Below are 15,846 nucleotides of genomic sequence, written 5' to 3' on the forward strand. Positions count from 1 at the left end.
CCTAGAAATGCCATTGTTGCTCTTTTTTCCTACTGGAATGTGCTTTTGGTGTTATTAACAGCTGTCTTTTAGCCTTTAGGTAACAAGTTAGGATACATTTCACTATCCATCTGGCTATGCCTTGTTTTGATATAGGATTACCAGTATGGGGTTTTTGGAATGCGACAAACAGCTGTTTTGTCTTTCTGAATGATTTTGTTCTGTCAATGTAATACATTAAAGCTCTCTTAATATCTAATGTATGTAGTGCTCTCGGTCTTCTTCCCACAGCCAGACTCAGTGGCAAAGTTCCACTGTTTGATTTAAATGAAATGGTGAGATGACCTTAGGTAGAAATGTAGGGTTTGTGCGAAGTACAACCTTATGTTTGTGAACTTGTATAAAGGGTTGTTCAATAGTGAATGCTTGTATTTCACTAACTCTTTGTAATGAAGAGAGTGCCACTAGAAATGCTACTTTCCAAGTTAGGAATTGAATCTGACAGGAGTGCATGGGTTCAAAGGGTGGACCCATGAGTCGTGTGAGTACAATGCTAAGATTCCATGAAGGTACTGGTGGCGTTCTTGGAGCTATGATACGTTTTAGACCCTCCATGAAAGCTTTTATGACAGGCACTCTAAATTGATTTGGTTTGTCTGTTTCAAATAAGCAGAAATTGCTGTGAGATGTACCTTAATGGATGAAAAAGCTAAATTTGCTTTTTGTAGAGATGGAGTAAATAGCCTACAATGTCTTGTATGGTTGCGTCTAAGGGTGTCATGTGTTTTGCTTGGCAATAGAAAACAAATCTTTTCCATTTGTTTGCATAACACTGCCTGGTGGTAGTTTTTCTTGCCTGTTTAATTACTTCCATACATCCTGGTGGAAAATGTAGATATCCAAACTCTAAGATTTCAGGAGCCAGATTGCCAGGTTGAGCATTGCTGGATTGGGGTGTCTGATCTGTTTGTTTTGTGTCAACAGGTCCGGTCTGTTTGGGAGTTTGATATGTGTGGTACTAGTGACAGGTCCAACAATGTTGTGTACCATGGTTGACGTGCCCACGTTGGTGCTATAAGTATGAGTTTGAGTTTGTTTTGACGCAGTTTGTTGACCTGAAATGGAATGAGCGGGAGAGGGGGAAAGCGTAGGCAAATATCTTTGACCAGTTGATCCATAGAGCATTGCCCTTGGATCGAGGGTGTGGGTAGCTGGATGCAAAGTTTGGGCATTTTGCGTTGTGGCTGGTGGCGAACAGATCTATGTCTGGTGTCCCCCACTGGCGAAAGTATTTGTGAAGCACTTGGGGGTGAATTTCCCACTTGTGCGTTTGTTGGTGATCTCGGCTGAGGCCGTCTGCTAATTCATTGTGGACCCCTGGAATGTATTGAGCTACCAGGTGTATGTTGTTGTGAATTTCCCAATGCCAAGTTTTTTGTGACAAAAGACAAAGTTGTGATGGGTGGGTTCCTCCTTGTTTAAATAGTACATTGTTGTCATATTGTCTGTTTGTGAAGATTTTTTGCTTGTTGTCCCTGAAGGTTGAGATTGTTGAGATGTGCTCCCCATCCAATCATTGATGCATCGGTTGTAAGAATGGCGTGAGGCACAGGGTCTTGAAATGGGCGCCCTTTGTTTAAATTTGTGGGATTCCACCACTGAAGCGATGTGTGTTTGGCAGTCTATCAACACTAGATCTTGGAGATGACCATGTGCCTGCGACCATTGTTTTACAAGGCACTGTTGTAAGGGTCGCATGTTTAATCTTGTGTTTGGGACACAGGCAATGCATGATGCCATCATACCCAACGGTTTCATGACAAATTTGACAGTGTACTGTTGATTTGGCTGGATTTTTGGCAATATGCTGTGGAACGATTGCACTCTTTGTGGACTTGGGCCTGCAAGTGCTTTTTGGGTGTTTAATGTGGCTCCTAAGTACTGCTGAATTTGTGCTGGTTGTATGTGCGATTTTTGGTAATTTATTGAAAACCCTAGTGTGTGTAGGGTGTTTATTACATAACGTGTGTGATGTTGACACTGTGTTTGAGTGTTGGCTTTTATTAGCCAGTCGTCGAGATATGGAAAGACATGTATATGTTGCCTCCTTATGTGTGCTGCGACTACGGCAAGGCATTTTGTAAATACTCTTGGAGCTGTTTTTATCCCTAGAGGTAATACTTTGAACCGGTAATGTTTTCCTTGTATTACAAATCTGAGATTTTTCTGTGAGCTGGAAGGCTGGGTATGTGAAAATACGCATCTTTTAGATCCGGATTTGCATAAAATCTTGTTGTTGTAGCAGTGGGACTACACCTTGTAGTGTTACCATGTGTAAGGAAATGCCTCCTTGGCATGGTTACCCCCTGACTTTTTGCCTTTGCTGATGCTAAGTTTCGATTTGAAAGTGTGCGGAGGCCTGCTAACCAGGCCCCAGCACCAGTGTTCTTTCCCTAACCTGTACTTTTGTTTCCACAATTGGCACACCCTGGCATCCAGGTAAGTCCCTTGTAACTGGTACCCCTGGTACCAAGGGCCCTGATGCCAGGGAAGGTCTCTAAGGGATGCAGCATGTCTTATGCCACCCTGGGGACCCCTCACTCAGCACAGACACACTACTTGACAGCTTGCGTGTGCTAGTGAGGACAAAACGAGTAAGTCAACATGGCACTCCCCTCAGGAGGCCCTCTCCCTTGCCCAGGTGGTGGCTACCCCAAGGAGCCCCCCCCTTGCCTGCCTGCACCGCTGAAGAGACCCCTTGGTCTCTCATTGAAAACCATTGGAAACCTGACGCGTGTTTGCACACTGCACCGTCCGCCCCAGCGCTGCTGAGGGTGTACTTTTTGTGCTGACCTGTGTCCCCCCCGGTGCCCTATAAAACCCCCCTGGTCTGCCCTCCAAAGACGTGGGTACTTACCTGCTGGCAGACTGGAACCGGGGCACCCCCTTCTCTCCATTGAAGCCTATGTGTTTTGGGCACCTCTTTGACCTCTGAACCTGACTGGCCCTGAGCTGCTGGTGTGGTGACTTTGGGGTTGCTCTGAACCCCCAACGGTGGGCTACCTTGGACCCCAATTTGAACCCCGTAGGTGGTTTACTTACCTGCAAGAACTAACATTACTTTACCTCCCCCAGGAACTGTGAAAATTGCACTGGGTCCACTTTTAAAACAGCTAAATGTGTTTTATGTAAAAAGTATATATGCTATTGTAATTATTCAAAGTTCATAAAGTACTTACCTGCAATACCTTTCAAATGAGATATTACATGTAGAATTTGAACCTGTGGTTCTTAAAATAAAACTAAGAAAATATATTTTTCTATACAAAAACCTATTGGCTGGAATTGTCTCTGAGTGTGTGTTCCTCATTTATTGCTTGTGTATGTACAACAAATGCTTAACACTACTCCTTTGATAAGCCTACTGCTCGACCACACTACCACAAAATAGAGCATTAGTATTATCTCTTTTTGCCACTATCTTACCTCTAAGGGGAACCCTTGGACTCTGTGCATGCTATTCCTTACTTTGAAATAGCACATACAGAGCCAACTTCCTACACTGCTACATTGGCAGGAAAATTTGGAGGCCGAACAGCTGGGTTTGAGATCTAGGTGAGTGATATTTATGCTCTTCTGGAGCAGAGACCACGTTCCTCAAATAAGAGGTTCTGTAGAGGACTGCCCCACTTTCCAAGGAAGAATTTGTAGTCTGAGTACCAGATTAGAGCTTCCATCACCTACGGGAAAATTCATCAGGCCCCGAAATGATTTGTTTGATTGAATCCATTGATTTTGTAGCTGCATCTGTAAGGCATTTATTTTCAGGCGTACAAGAGGGATACTATCGATCACTGAGGACCTGAAGCCCAAAAGCGAACTGAACAGAAAGTATCTTTGATGGAGGAGTTGATTATGTCCGATAACTTCAGGAGACAGCCTGTGAAACAACTTTAGGCAAGCCTCTGACCTCGGACGCTTTAAATTCCGCTGGTGCTTTTATCAATCAGTTGTCGAAGTTGGGGAAACCCTTCCTGAAAAAGCTGATCTGAAACCAAATGGAAGAACTTTGCTAAGTGGGAATGCAAAAACAAAAATATATATCCTGTGCTGAAGGAGACCATATAAAAAGGATTGGTTCCAGAAATACTTGTTAATTTCTGGAGGTGTATGATGGATGGACGCTCCTCTGTTTTATGAGGCAAAACCAAGAATAGAAGCCTCTTTCTTGCTGAGAATGTGGGTTTCTCTCTACGGAACCTTTGGTCAGAGTAGCTAGCACTTCCTTCCGAAGGTAGATGGTGGAATCTGGGTAAACTGCAACATATATCTATATGTGACGAGGTCCAGGACATTTGTCCGATGCTATTTTCTGCCATTGATGACAACATTTTTGGAACGTTTTTTCCACAGGATGGTGTAATCAGCACCAGAAAGTTGTCACTGTAGGTAAGCTAGCCTAGGTGCTACTGAGAGAGTTGCTAGGCCAGATACTTATCAATGGATAATTGTCTTTTTGGTCCCCTCTAAAGATTGTTTCATTCGAAAATGTATTGCTCCGAAAGATAATGCAGAGTCAAGAGTCACCATTGACTGCTTGCAAGTAGTCGTCAACACGCATGGCATACAGAACGTCAGCATGGTACTATAAAATATTAGATCTATTTATGCCTCAAATTTTTCAATGTTGTGGCCTTGATCCGTAATATCCAAGGACCACTGACCCTGCCAGTTGTGGGAATACTGTTGAAGCTTTATCTTTATCAATCTCACTCCACTACAGCAACATTTCTCCCCCCCCCACCCCCCCAATCTTCTGGTAAACATTTTATTTATATGGACACAAAACCACATCTGGTGGCTATACCTGCCCCATATTACAAGTGACTTGGCAGCCTGTACAGTGGTCTGGACATAGATAAGAACGTGTCCTTGCTGGTTAGGCAGAATTATTAATGATCGGGTTTTCCCTCCTGGATATACGAGCACTTGGAATAGGTTTTACAGTTTTCCTATTTAAATTCATAAACTAATTTTTTGTTTGCTATAGGAAGCTGGAAGTGTTTGGTCGCTCGCTCCGAAGGGTATGGAAACCCTCAAAATAAATCTGGTGGGGAAATCCACCAGTTGCGGCTGTAATATGCTCTGAAGCTCTAGTATGAGATACATGGACCTGACCCATGCTCTGCAGTTGGAGGCGGGGTGGTGTAATTGCTCCATATATTGTAGACAACCATCAGAAGAGGCTGTTGCAGATGAACATCGTAGATGAGATTGTCACAGATGACTATCATAGAAGAGGCCGTCTTAAATGACAGCCAGACTGGCATCATAGATGAGATCCCCGTAGACTACTGTCGTAGATGATACTGCAATCATATATGAGGCTGTCATAACAGCCATCATAGATGAGGATGTCATGGATGACTGTCGTAGAGGAGCACTGTAGATGAGGCAGTCGTAAGTAACCATCATAGATGGTCACCGTAGATGAGGCCCTTCGTAAATTAGGCCATCATAGACCACTGTAGATGACAGTCGTAAATGACCACTGTAGATGACCGCCGTATACGACCACTGTAGATGACCGTCATAGACGACCATCATAGATGAGGCCACGGTAGATGACCATCATAGATGAGGTCAACGTAGATGAGGCCCTTCGTAAATTAGGCCATCATAGACCACTGTAGATGACCACCGTAAACAACCGTCATAGATGAGGCCACAGTAGATGACCATCGCAGATGAGGCCCTTCGCAAATGAGGCCATCATAGACAACTGTAGATGACTGTTGTAAACGATCACTGTCACTGTAGATGACCGTTGCAGACAACCGTCATAGATGGCCTTCGTAGATGAGGCCATCACAGACTAGGCCCTTCGTAGACAAGGTAATACTAGTCAACATTATCAACCACCTCAAAGTAATTCCTGTGAATGATGATTTTACAGGCGGTTTTCAGACACCCCACTGTAAGGTCTTGAGGGTCTCTCTGATGTATTGTCAGAGTTGAAGAGGGACTTTAGGGTCTTTTTCAAAAAAAAATTTCTTTCTCTCTGTGAGAAGGGCCTTATGAAGACCCATGGTAAGTCTTTTTATGGCTTTTGTGTGTGCCTTCTGGAGAGCCTGGCACAACGTCTCCCTCTGACCTCTCCTGTGAGGTGAAGGAATCCTCACTGTCCTCATTATTAGTGACCGATTTAAGATTTTGTAATCCCAGTAATAGCCTCATCTCTCAGAACGTGAGTTTTTGAGGAAAAGCTTAGCATATTTATGTAGTCTTTTACCTTGTTTATTGCTACTCTGACATATTCGTGCCAGGGTCAGAGAAATGAAACGGGAAATTTAATCTTGGACGATCCAAAAAAGTAAAAGCCGAAGAACTGAGCAGAGCTCAGGGAGACTCCCTTCACATGACGTGCAGTAGAAAATCTGAGGGACTCAGCCTCTGTTGTGAGTGTTCTAAAGGGTGCTGTCGCCTGATTGCCTATAGTTCAAGTATGGTCCTTTTTTTGAAAAAGGACATGGATAGGGTATTAAGCTGACCTTTTCATAGGATAGTGATAGATATATATATATATATATATATATATATAGCTTTAAGTTACCAGGGACTCCCATCTCGACAACGGGGAATGATTCAAGCATGTGAATCTATGAAAGATCTGATACTAAAGAATATATATATATTTTTTTTTTTACCTGAAAAAGAGTTCTCTGTACTCTAGGTACTGAGAAAAATCAAATGATGCCAGATCTGAAATAATTTTCAGAAAAAGTATCAAAAGGCAGAGCTCAGTGCTCCTGGATCCTGAAAGTAGGAGCTGGAAAAATTAACTGACCGTTCACCTGTGAGGCATGATGGGATACAGTGGGTCCTTAAAGGCACAGCACCAATTTCCACTCTAATTCTGTGAATGTCAGCTTATTGCCCTTTCCTTTTAAATAAAGATGTGTGAAAGATTTTCTCAAGTAATTATTTATTGATGACAAGATTTTCTGTGATTGGGTAGCTTTTTCAAATGAAAACTCAATGTAATATGGCCATTTTTAGTCACTGTGGGCTTCACCTGGATGCTCGTACTAACATCTACACACACACACACAGACATATATAATATTTTAAGAGCAGCTCTGGAGTCCCTGCAAATGGGCGGGACTATTAACTGCTTAGGACCGTTGATGAGGATCCCCCAGAAGAAAATGGCAAAACTGGTCCTAAGTTGCTTATGTTCCGTTTCAGGGAGGATCTGGCAGCTCAGAGTGAACTATTCCCTCAGAAGCAAGGTCAAGACCGATATGCACAGTGGGTCCAAACTGAGGTGGCATGTTGTGCGATTTTAATGATGGACTAGAATGCAGATCAAATAATGAAAAGTGACTGAGATTTATAACAGCTTTCCATCCATCATTTCTTTTGTATACTGCAGTCAAACAGAAATTAGGCACATACTCCTACAGGACATTGCGGGTTCTGCAGAAATGGTAACATAAACGGGTAATAATTTTGGTTGGCCTCAGAATGGAAGTGATTTTTGTTAAAAACAAAGAAAAGGTTCATATTTGGTTTTAAAACTATTATATGTTTCAAGTACCCCAAGAAATGAAGTGAACAGCCTAGCAATTAAAAATACAGCAAAGGCACCGTAAGTGAAAGTTAACTAAGATAGAAGTTAAATTTCAATTTGTATGTAGAAACCCTCTGGTATAGGGGCTTGAATTTTGCTACTGTAGACTGTGGTTTGTTGGTTGGAGAGAGGAGAGGACAGGAACAAGTGTCTTATTTTGATGGGCAGTGATGAAGGTGATAAAGACTTGCCTTAAATCTTGCGTTACTAAAGATAATATAATTCTACAGGGTCTACCAAGAAGTGCTTACAGCCCTATCCAAAACAAGGACTAGTGCCAACATATCAAAAAGTATGACTATTAGATGTCCTTCTGTACAAAAGTGCCAGATTTAAATCCAATTTGGCTCATGCAGCTACACTTCTGAGGGAAAACATATGCAAGAATCCATCAAACCCTTCGGTTTACACTATCAGCATATTACCCCATCAACAGTCATCAAGACACAAACACCTCATCTTCAGATCCTTGTAAACCTAAAAAACAAAGCTCTGCTAGCAAGTCAGAACTCCAATCACCACAAGGTTTGTTAATGCTGCCTCAATGTCTAGTACTGTTTTCAAAACCCTACCACACAAATATCCCTCTGAGAACAGCTTTGGAAAGAAATGAAAATGTCACTTACCCAGTGTACATCTGTTCGTGGCATTAGTCGCTGCAGATTCACATGTTTGGCACAGTCCGCTGCCTGGTGTTGGGCTCGGAGTATTACAAGTTGTTTTTCTTCGAAGAAGTCTTTTTGGTCACGGGACCGAAGGACTCCTCCCTCCTCGGCTCCATTGCGCATGGGCGTCGACTCCATCTTAGATTGTTTTCCCCGCAGAGGGTGAGGATGGAGTTGTTTGGTATAAATAGTGCCCATGCAATGGAGTGAATATGTATGTACGTTAAGAGTTTCTAATAATTATTTACAAATGTTCAGATGTTTAAGATTTATGATCTACTTCTAAACGGCTACAGGCTTCCCGGGGAGGTGGGAGGGTACATGTGAATCTGCAGCGACTAATGCCACAAACAGATGTACACTGGGTAAGTGACATTTTCAGTTCGATGGCATATGTTGCTGCAGATACACATGTTTGGCATAGACTATAAAGCAGTTACCTCCCCTAAAAGCGGTGGTTTAGCCTGTAGGAGTTGAAGTAGTTTGGAATAATGTTCTTAGTACAGCTTGGCCCACTGTAGCTTGTTGTGCATTTAGTACGTCTACACAGTAGTGTTTAGTAAACGTATGAGGCGTAGACCAGGTTGCAGCCTTACATATTTCGCTCATAGGAATGTTTCCTAGAAAGGCCATTGTAGCACCTTTCTTTCTGGTTGAGTGTGCCTTTGGTGTAATAGGCAATTCTCTTTTGGCTTTAAGATAGCATGTTTGAATGCATCTGACTATCCATCTAGCAATGCCTTGTTTAGAGATTGGATTTCCTATGTGTGGTTTTTGAAAAGCTATGAACAGTTGTTTTGTTTTCCTGATTAGCTTTGTTCTGTCAATGTAATACATTAGTGCTCTTTTGATGTCTAATGTATGTAGTGCCCTTTCAGCCACAATTTGGTTGTGGGAAGAACACTGGCAATTCTACTGTTTGATTTAAATGGAATGGTGAGATTACTTTTGGCAGAAATTTTGGATTTGTTCTTAGAACTATTTTATTGTTGTGTATTTGAATAAATGGTTCTTGTATGGTAAATGCCTGTATTTCACTTACTCTTCTGAGGGATGTGATTGCAATGAGAAATGCGACCTTCCAGGTTAGATATTGCATTTCACAGGAATGCATGGGTTCGAAAGGTGGACCCATGAGTCTTGTTAAGACGATGTTAAGATTCCATGAAGGAACTGGTGGTGTTCTTGGTGGTATAATTCTTTTTAGCCCTTCCATGAATGCTTTAATAACTGGTATTCTAAATAGAGACGATGAATGAGTAGTTTGTAGGTAAGCAGATATTGCTGCGAGGTGTATTTTTATAGATGAAAAAGCGAGATTTGCTTTTTGCAAATGTAGTAAGTATCCTACTATGTCTTTAGTAGAGGCATGTAATGGTTGTATTTGATTGGCATGGCAGTAGTAAACAAATCTTTTCCACTTAGATGCATAGCAGTGTCTAGTGGAAGGTTTTCTAGCTTGTTTTATGACCTCCATGCATTCTTGTGTGAGGTCTAAGTGTCCGAATTCTAGGATTTCAGGAGCCAAATTGCCAGATTCAATGATGCTGGGTTTGGATGCCTGATCTGTTGTTTGTGTTGTGTTAACAGATCTGGCCTGTTGGGTAGTTTGACATGCGGTACTAGTGAAAGGTCTAGTAGAGTTGTATACCAAGGTTGTCTTGCCCATGTGGGTGCTATCAGTATGAGTTTGAGTTGGTTTTGACTCAACTTGTTTACTAGATATGGAAGGAGAGGGAGAGGGGGAAAAGCGTACGCAAATATCCCTGACCAACTCATCCATAGAGCATTGCCTTGTGATTCGCGGTGTGGGTACCTGGATGTGAAGTTTTGGCATTTTGAGTTTTCTTTTGTTGCAAACAAATCTATCTGGGGTGTTCCCCAAATTTGAAAGTACTTGTTCAGAACTTGGGGGTGAATTTCCCATTCGTGGACTTGTTGGTGGTCTCGCGAAAGGTTGTCTGCTAGTTGGTTTTGTATTCCTGGAATAAATTGTGCTATTAGGCGAATGTTGTTGTGAATCGCCCACTGCCAAATTTTTTGTGTTAGGAGGCACAATTGTGTTGAGTGTGTTCCTCCTTGTTTGTTTAAATAATACATTGTTGTCATGTTGTCTGTTTTGACAAGAATGTATTTGTGTGTTATTATGGGTTGGAAGGCTTTTAACGCTAGAAATACTGCTAACAGTTCTAGGTAATTGATATGAAATTTTGTTTCGTGTATATCCCATTGTCCTTGAATGCTGTGGTGATTGAGGTGTGCTCCCCACCCTGTCATGGAAGCATCTGTTGTTATAACGTATTGAGGCACTGGGTCCTGAAATGTCCGCCCTTTGTTTAAATTTTTGCTGTTCCACCATAGAAGCGAGAGGTATGTTTGGCGGTCTACCAACACCAGATTTTGAAGTTGACCCTGGTCCTGTGACCATTGTGATGCTAGACACTGTTGTAAGGGTCGCATGTGTAGTCTTGCGTTTGGGACAATGGCTATGCATGATGACATCATGCCTAGAAGTTTTAGCACATGTTTTGCTTGTATCTTTTGGTTTGGAAACATAGCACTTATTACCTTGTGGAATGCCTGCACTCTTTGTGGACTTGGAGTGGCAATTCCTTTTGATGTGTTGATGGTTGCTCCTAGATATTGTTGTGTTTGACACGGTTCTAGGTGTGATTTTGTATAGTTGATGGAAAACCCCAGTTTGTGAAGGGTTTGTATGACAAATGTGGTGTCGTTTGCGCATTTTTTTACTGTGTTGGTCTTGATTAGCCAATCGTCTAGGTAAGGGAACACATGTATCTGTTGTCTCCTGATGTGTGCTGCTACTACTGCTAGACATTTTGTGAACACTCTTGGTGCAGTTGTTATTCCGAATGGCAACACCTTGAATTGGTAATGTATTCCTTTGAATACGAACCGTAGGTACTTTCTGTGAGAAGGGTGTATTGGTATATGAAAGTACGCATCCTTTAGGTCTAATGTGGTCATGTAATCTTGCTGTTTGAGCAGTGGAATGATGTCTTGTAGTGTGACCATGTGAAAATGGTCCGATATGATGTAGGTATTTAGTGTCCTGAGATCTAATATTGGTCTTAATGTTTTGTCTTTTTTTGGAATTAGAAAGTACAGGGAGTAAACTCCTGTGTTTTTTTGTTGTACTGGTACTAACTCTATTGCATCCTTTTGCAGTAGTGCTTGAACTTCTAGTCCTAAAAGTTCTAAATGTTGTGGTGACATTTTGCGTGTTTTGGGGGGGATGTTTGGTGGGAAGTTGTGGAATTCTATGCAATAGCCATGTTGGATTATTGCTAATACCCAATTGTCTGTTGTAATCTGTTGCCAAGATTGGTAGAATTGGCTTAGTCTTCCCCCCACTGGTGTTGAGTGAAGGGGTTGCGTGACTTGAAAGTCACTGTTTAGGTGGAGGTGTTTTTGGAGTCTGGAATCTTCCCCTACTCCTTGGGAATTGACCCCCCTGATATCCCCTGAAACCTCCCCTTTGGAAGGAACCCTGATATGGTGTGGTTCTTGTTTGTTGGCTGGTGGTGTCTGTGGGTTGGCCACGAAACCCCCCTCTAAATGGAGTTTTTCTGAAAGAGCCTCTGCTCTGCGGGGAGTAGAGTGCGCCCATGGCCTTGGCCGTGTCTGTGTCCTTTTTAAGTTTTTCAATGGCTGTATCCACTTCAGAGCCAAAAAGTTGTTTCTCGTTGAAGGGCATATTAAGGACAGCCTGCTGGATTTCAGGTTTGAAGCCTGAAGTGCGTAGCCAAGCGTGTCTCCTTATGGTGACAGCAGTGTTGACTGTTCTTGATGCAGTATCGGCTGCGTCTAGTGAAGAGCGGATTTGATTGTTTGAGATCGTTTGTCCCTCTTCCACTATTTGCTGCGCCCTTTTTTGGTATTCCTGGGGAAGATGGTCTACGAGAAGTTGCATCTCGTCCCAGTGTGCGCGGTCATATCTGGCCAGCAGCGCTTGTGAATTTGCGATGCGCCACTGGTTGGCTGCCTGTGATGCTACTCTTTTCCCTGCCGCATCAAATTTTCGGCTTTCTTTGTCCGGAGGTGGGGCGTCGCCAGATGTATGTGAATTTGCTCTCTTGCGAGCTGCCCCTACTACCACGGAGTCAGGTGGTAACTGCGAAGTAATAAACACTGGGTCTGTGGGTGGTGGTTTGTATTTCTTATCCACCCTTGGGGTGATGGCTCTTGATTTTACGGGCTCTTCAAAAATTTGTTTTGCGTGCCGTAACATCCCTGGTAGCATTGGGAGACATTGATATTGGCTGTGTGTAGCCGAGAGGGTGTTAAATAAAAAATCATCCTCTATAGGATCGGAATGCAGTTGGACATTGTGGAATTCTGCTGCCCTAGCCACCAGTTGCGAGTATGAGGTACTGTCCTCTGGCGGTGACGGCTTTGTGGGGTATGACTCGGGATCATTGTCCGGCACTGGGGTGTCATACAGGTCCCAAGCGTCTTGATCCTGATCGTCATGACTTATGGTAGTTTGAGCTGGTGAGTGCATTTGTGGCGGTGTTTGTGCCGGCGATGCCTGTGGTGGAGAGGGCGGAGGCGTGACTTTTTTAACCACTTTGGCTTGTGGTTGTGCGTCATCCTTTGGAAGTCCGATCCTTCTTTTCCTCATGATTGGGGGAAGGGTTGATATCTTCCCTGTGTCGTGCTGGATGTACAGTCTCTTTTGTGTGTAGTCCGATTCTACACTTTGGAGCTCTTGTCCAAATCTGTGCATTTGGCCACTTATTCCTTGTTCCTCTGAGTAGGATGAAGGTGTGGTATTTTTCGGCGCCGAGAGAGAATCTTTTTTCGGTTTCGGCACCGACAGAATTTTTGTTCCTTTCGGCATGGATTCTCGGTGCCGATGTTTTTCGGTGCCGGTATCTTGTTTTTGTCTCTCGGAGCCGCTTTCTCGGCTCCTAGGTTGCTCCATGGCGGTCCCTCGACCGGAGTCGGGTGTCTTCGCTATGGGCGTGCCCTTTTTCGGCGCCTTCGACGGGTCGCCTGTTTTATGGGTCGAGCCATGGCCTGTTGGCAGTGGCGTCCCCTGGGCTTTCGGTTTGTCGATGGATTTACTTTTCGACGTCTTACTCACAGTTTGTTGCTGTTGTTCGACGTCGGAGTCTCCGGATTCTGATTCCGGAACCGAGAATGTTTCCTCTTCCTCGTCGAAACGTTGTTTTGTCGACGTGGACGCCATTTGTTGACGCCTGGCTCTTCGGTCCCGGAGTGTTTTTCTGGACCGGAAGGCTCGACAGGCTTCACAGGTATCCTCCTTGTGCTCGGGGGACAAGCACAAGTTACAGACCAAGTGCTGATCTGTATAAGGATACTTACTGTGACATTTTGGGCAGAAACGAAACGGGGTCCGTTCCATCGGCTTCGATGTCGCACGCGGTCGGGCCGACCAGGCCCCGATGGGGGATCGAAACTACCCCAAAGTCTTCCGATGATCGGTGTCGATGTACCTAACTATCCCGATACCGAACGGAACAATACCGACGCTTTCTTCCGAGATTCTGACTAACTTTCCGAACCGAAACACGGAGCGAAAAGGAATACGTCCGAACCCGACAGCGGAAAAAAACAATCTAAGATGGAGTCGACGCCCATGCGCAATGGAGCCGAGGAGGGAGGAGTCCTTCGGTCCCGTGACCAAAAAGACTTCTTCGAAGAAAAACAACTTGTAATACTCCGAGCCCAACACCAGGCAGCGGACTGTGCCAAACATGTGTATCTGCAGCAACATATGCCATCGAACATAATACTTTTTTGTGAGGTACTGACCATTAGAGAAACTGCAAAGTGCGCATCTATCAAGGCAAAATCTTGCATAACTTCTCAGCCAACATTCTACTAAAGTGGAAAGCTACCTGGCACTAAAATAAAATTTTCGTTCTTAAAGGCCTATGCAGTCGTGGAAATTCACAAGCAACAACTAAATTCCTCAGAAAATTAGAGGAACCTCCTTGGTGTAAGGATTGCCAAGTATTGGAATCATCACAGACAGCGGCATGTTGGTGCTTTCTACTCAACTGTATTTCATTTTTCCACATGAACAGGGTCCGATCCTTATACATTTCAAAGATATATGGGAGCGTATCCTCATTCACAAACCTGTGCTGCCATAAAGATTTTCTCTTTATTTAGCTTTTATTATGTTAAAGTGCTGTAAGCTTTTTATTCTGGAAAAAAATGTATTTTATTTTAATGCTGTATATTTTATTCATTTTGGATAGTTACCATCAAACTAATTATTTTATTTGAAATGAAATACTCTTGGCTTACAGAATGCAGAAAATGGATCATACACAAGGACACTACAGAGAAGAGAGCATTAAACCAGTATGAAATCTGGAATAAAAGTACATGAGAGGCATATGACAGAGGCAAAATCATTACAAAATAAGAGGCAATGACTAGAAGACTGCTGCAGAGGAAGGCTTGTTTATGACCAAACAGTGTGCTGTCCCCCAAAATACACATGGAGCAGAGGCCAGAAAGGCCAATATACACTACATAAAATGGTAGATTTGGTAGAAACCTGGCCTCTCTAATCGGCTCCTTGTGTGCCTGGAACATCTTCACATTATTCATGTTGGACTGCCAATATTTCACATATCCACCGTGATCTGCTGTCAGCATCCACATGTCGTTGTGCGACCAGGTCATGGCTCGCACTGGACTGTCATGAGCCTGTGACAGACAGGGAGATAAAGTAAGATGGAAATAAACAGAACGAGAGCACATATTGAGAAGTTGAAGAGAGAATGGTTTTCCCTAATCAAGGATGTTCATAACACATTTGAAGGACATTTAAAAAAAGAATTACTATTTCAAATTAGAACCAAAAACACACCATTCACACTGCAGCACAGCAGGATGAAGAACATTATCAGTAGCAAAGGCATACACTAGTAATCTCATGATGGGATTCAAAACAAAGTCAGGGCTGCATGATAATACCTGGGAACATTAAAAAGCCATGCCATCATGGTAAAAGTGGTTCATATATGAAATTAAATAGTAAGAAGAGGCAATGTAGGGAAATACCAAAATAACAAAGAAAAGGTATTTGCAATGGTGATTAGGCCAACACAGTAAAAAACAGTTGAAAACCACAACAGGCAGGCACAATAATTTTAACACGTTCAACTGAGCACTTAAGGCACATCTATTGTCAGAAAACACTAACCTGTAAAATGGTTTCAAAATTAAATGTCAGACCATTCCACAAAGTGAACTCTCCACTTGATGCTCCAGTGACTAGGCGTCGTCCTTCAGGAGTCCACTGCAAAGGGTGGAGAAACTGATTACAAACTCAGCTGATAAGAAATAGGAAGCAGATCAAGTTTTACAATAAAAGCCATTACTTAACAATATATGTGCAATGTATATTGATTAAAGATTCACAAGCTGTGCAATATTCTACAATATATATATATATGTACATTAAGAATTTAACAACATTTGACAATGCTGCATGCTTCTCCACAACTTCAGTGAAAACTGCTGGGTCAGAGTCTATAATTTCTGCAGACTGCTACACGATTA

At 42.9% G+C, this 15,846-nt stretch overlaps 1 protein-coding gene across 2 annotated transcripts in view; it reads right to left on the reverse strand.

Moving 5' to 3' along the window:
• The window catches only part of WDR33 (WD repeat domain 33), a 1,025,118-nt gene that overhangs the window by 766,442 nt on the left and 242,830 nt on the right, over positions 1-15,846 (reverse strand). For both annotated transcript variants that reach the window (XM_069213677.1, XM_069213680.1), the window contains exons 5-6: positions 15,488-15,583; positions 14,837-14,988 (exon numbers count right to left, since the gene is read on the reverse strand). In XM_069213677.1, the coding sequence (XP_069069778.1) occupies positions 14,837-14,988; positions 15,488-15,583 (248 nt within the window). The remainder of the gene's footprint in view (positions 1-14,836; positions 14,989-15,487; positions 15,584-15,846) is intronic.

The sequence above is a fragment of the Pleurodeles waltl genome, chromosome 11, assembly GCF_031143425.1.
Source record: "Pleurodeles waltl isolate 20211129_DDA chromosome 11, aPleWal1.hap1.20221129, whole genome shotgun sequence".
NCBI lineage: Eukaryota > Metazoa > Chordata > Amphibia > Caudata > Salamandridae > Pleurodeles > Pleurodeles waltl.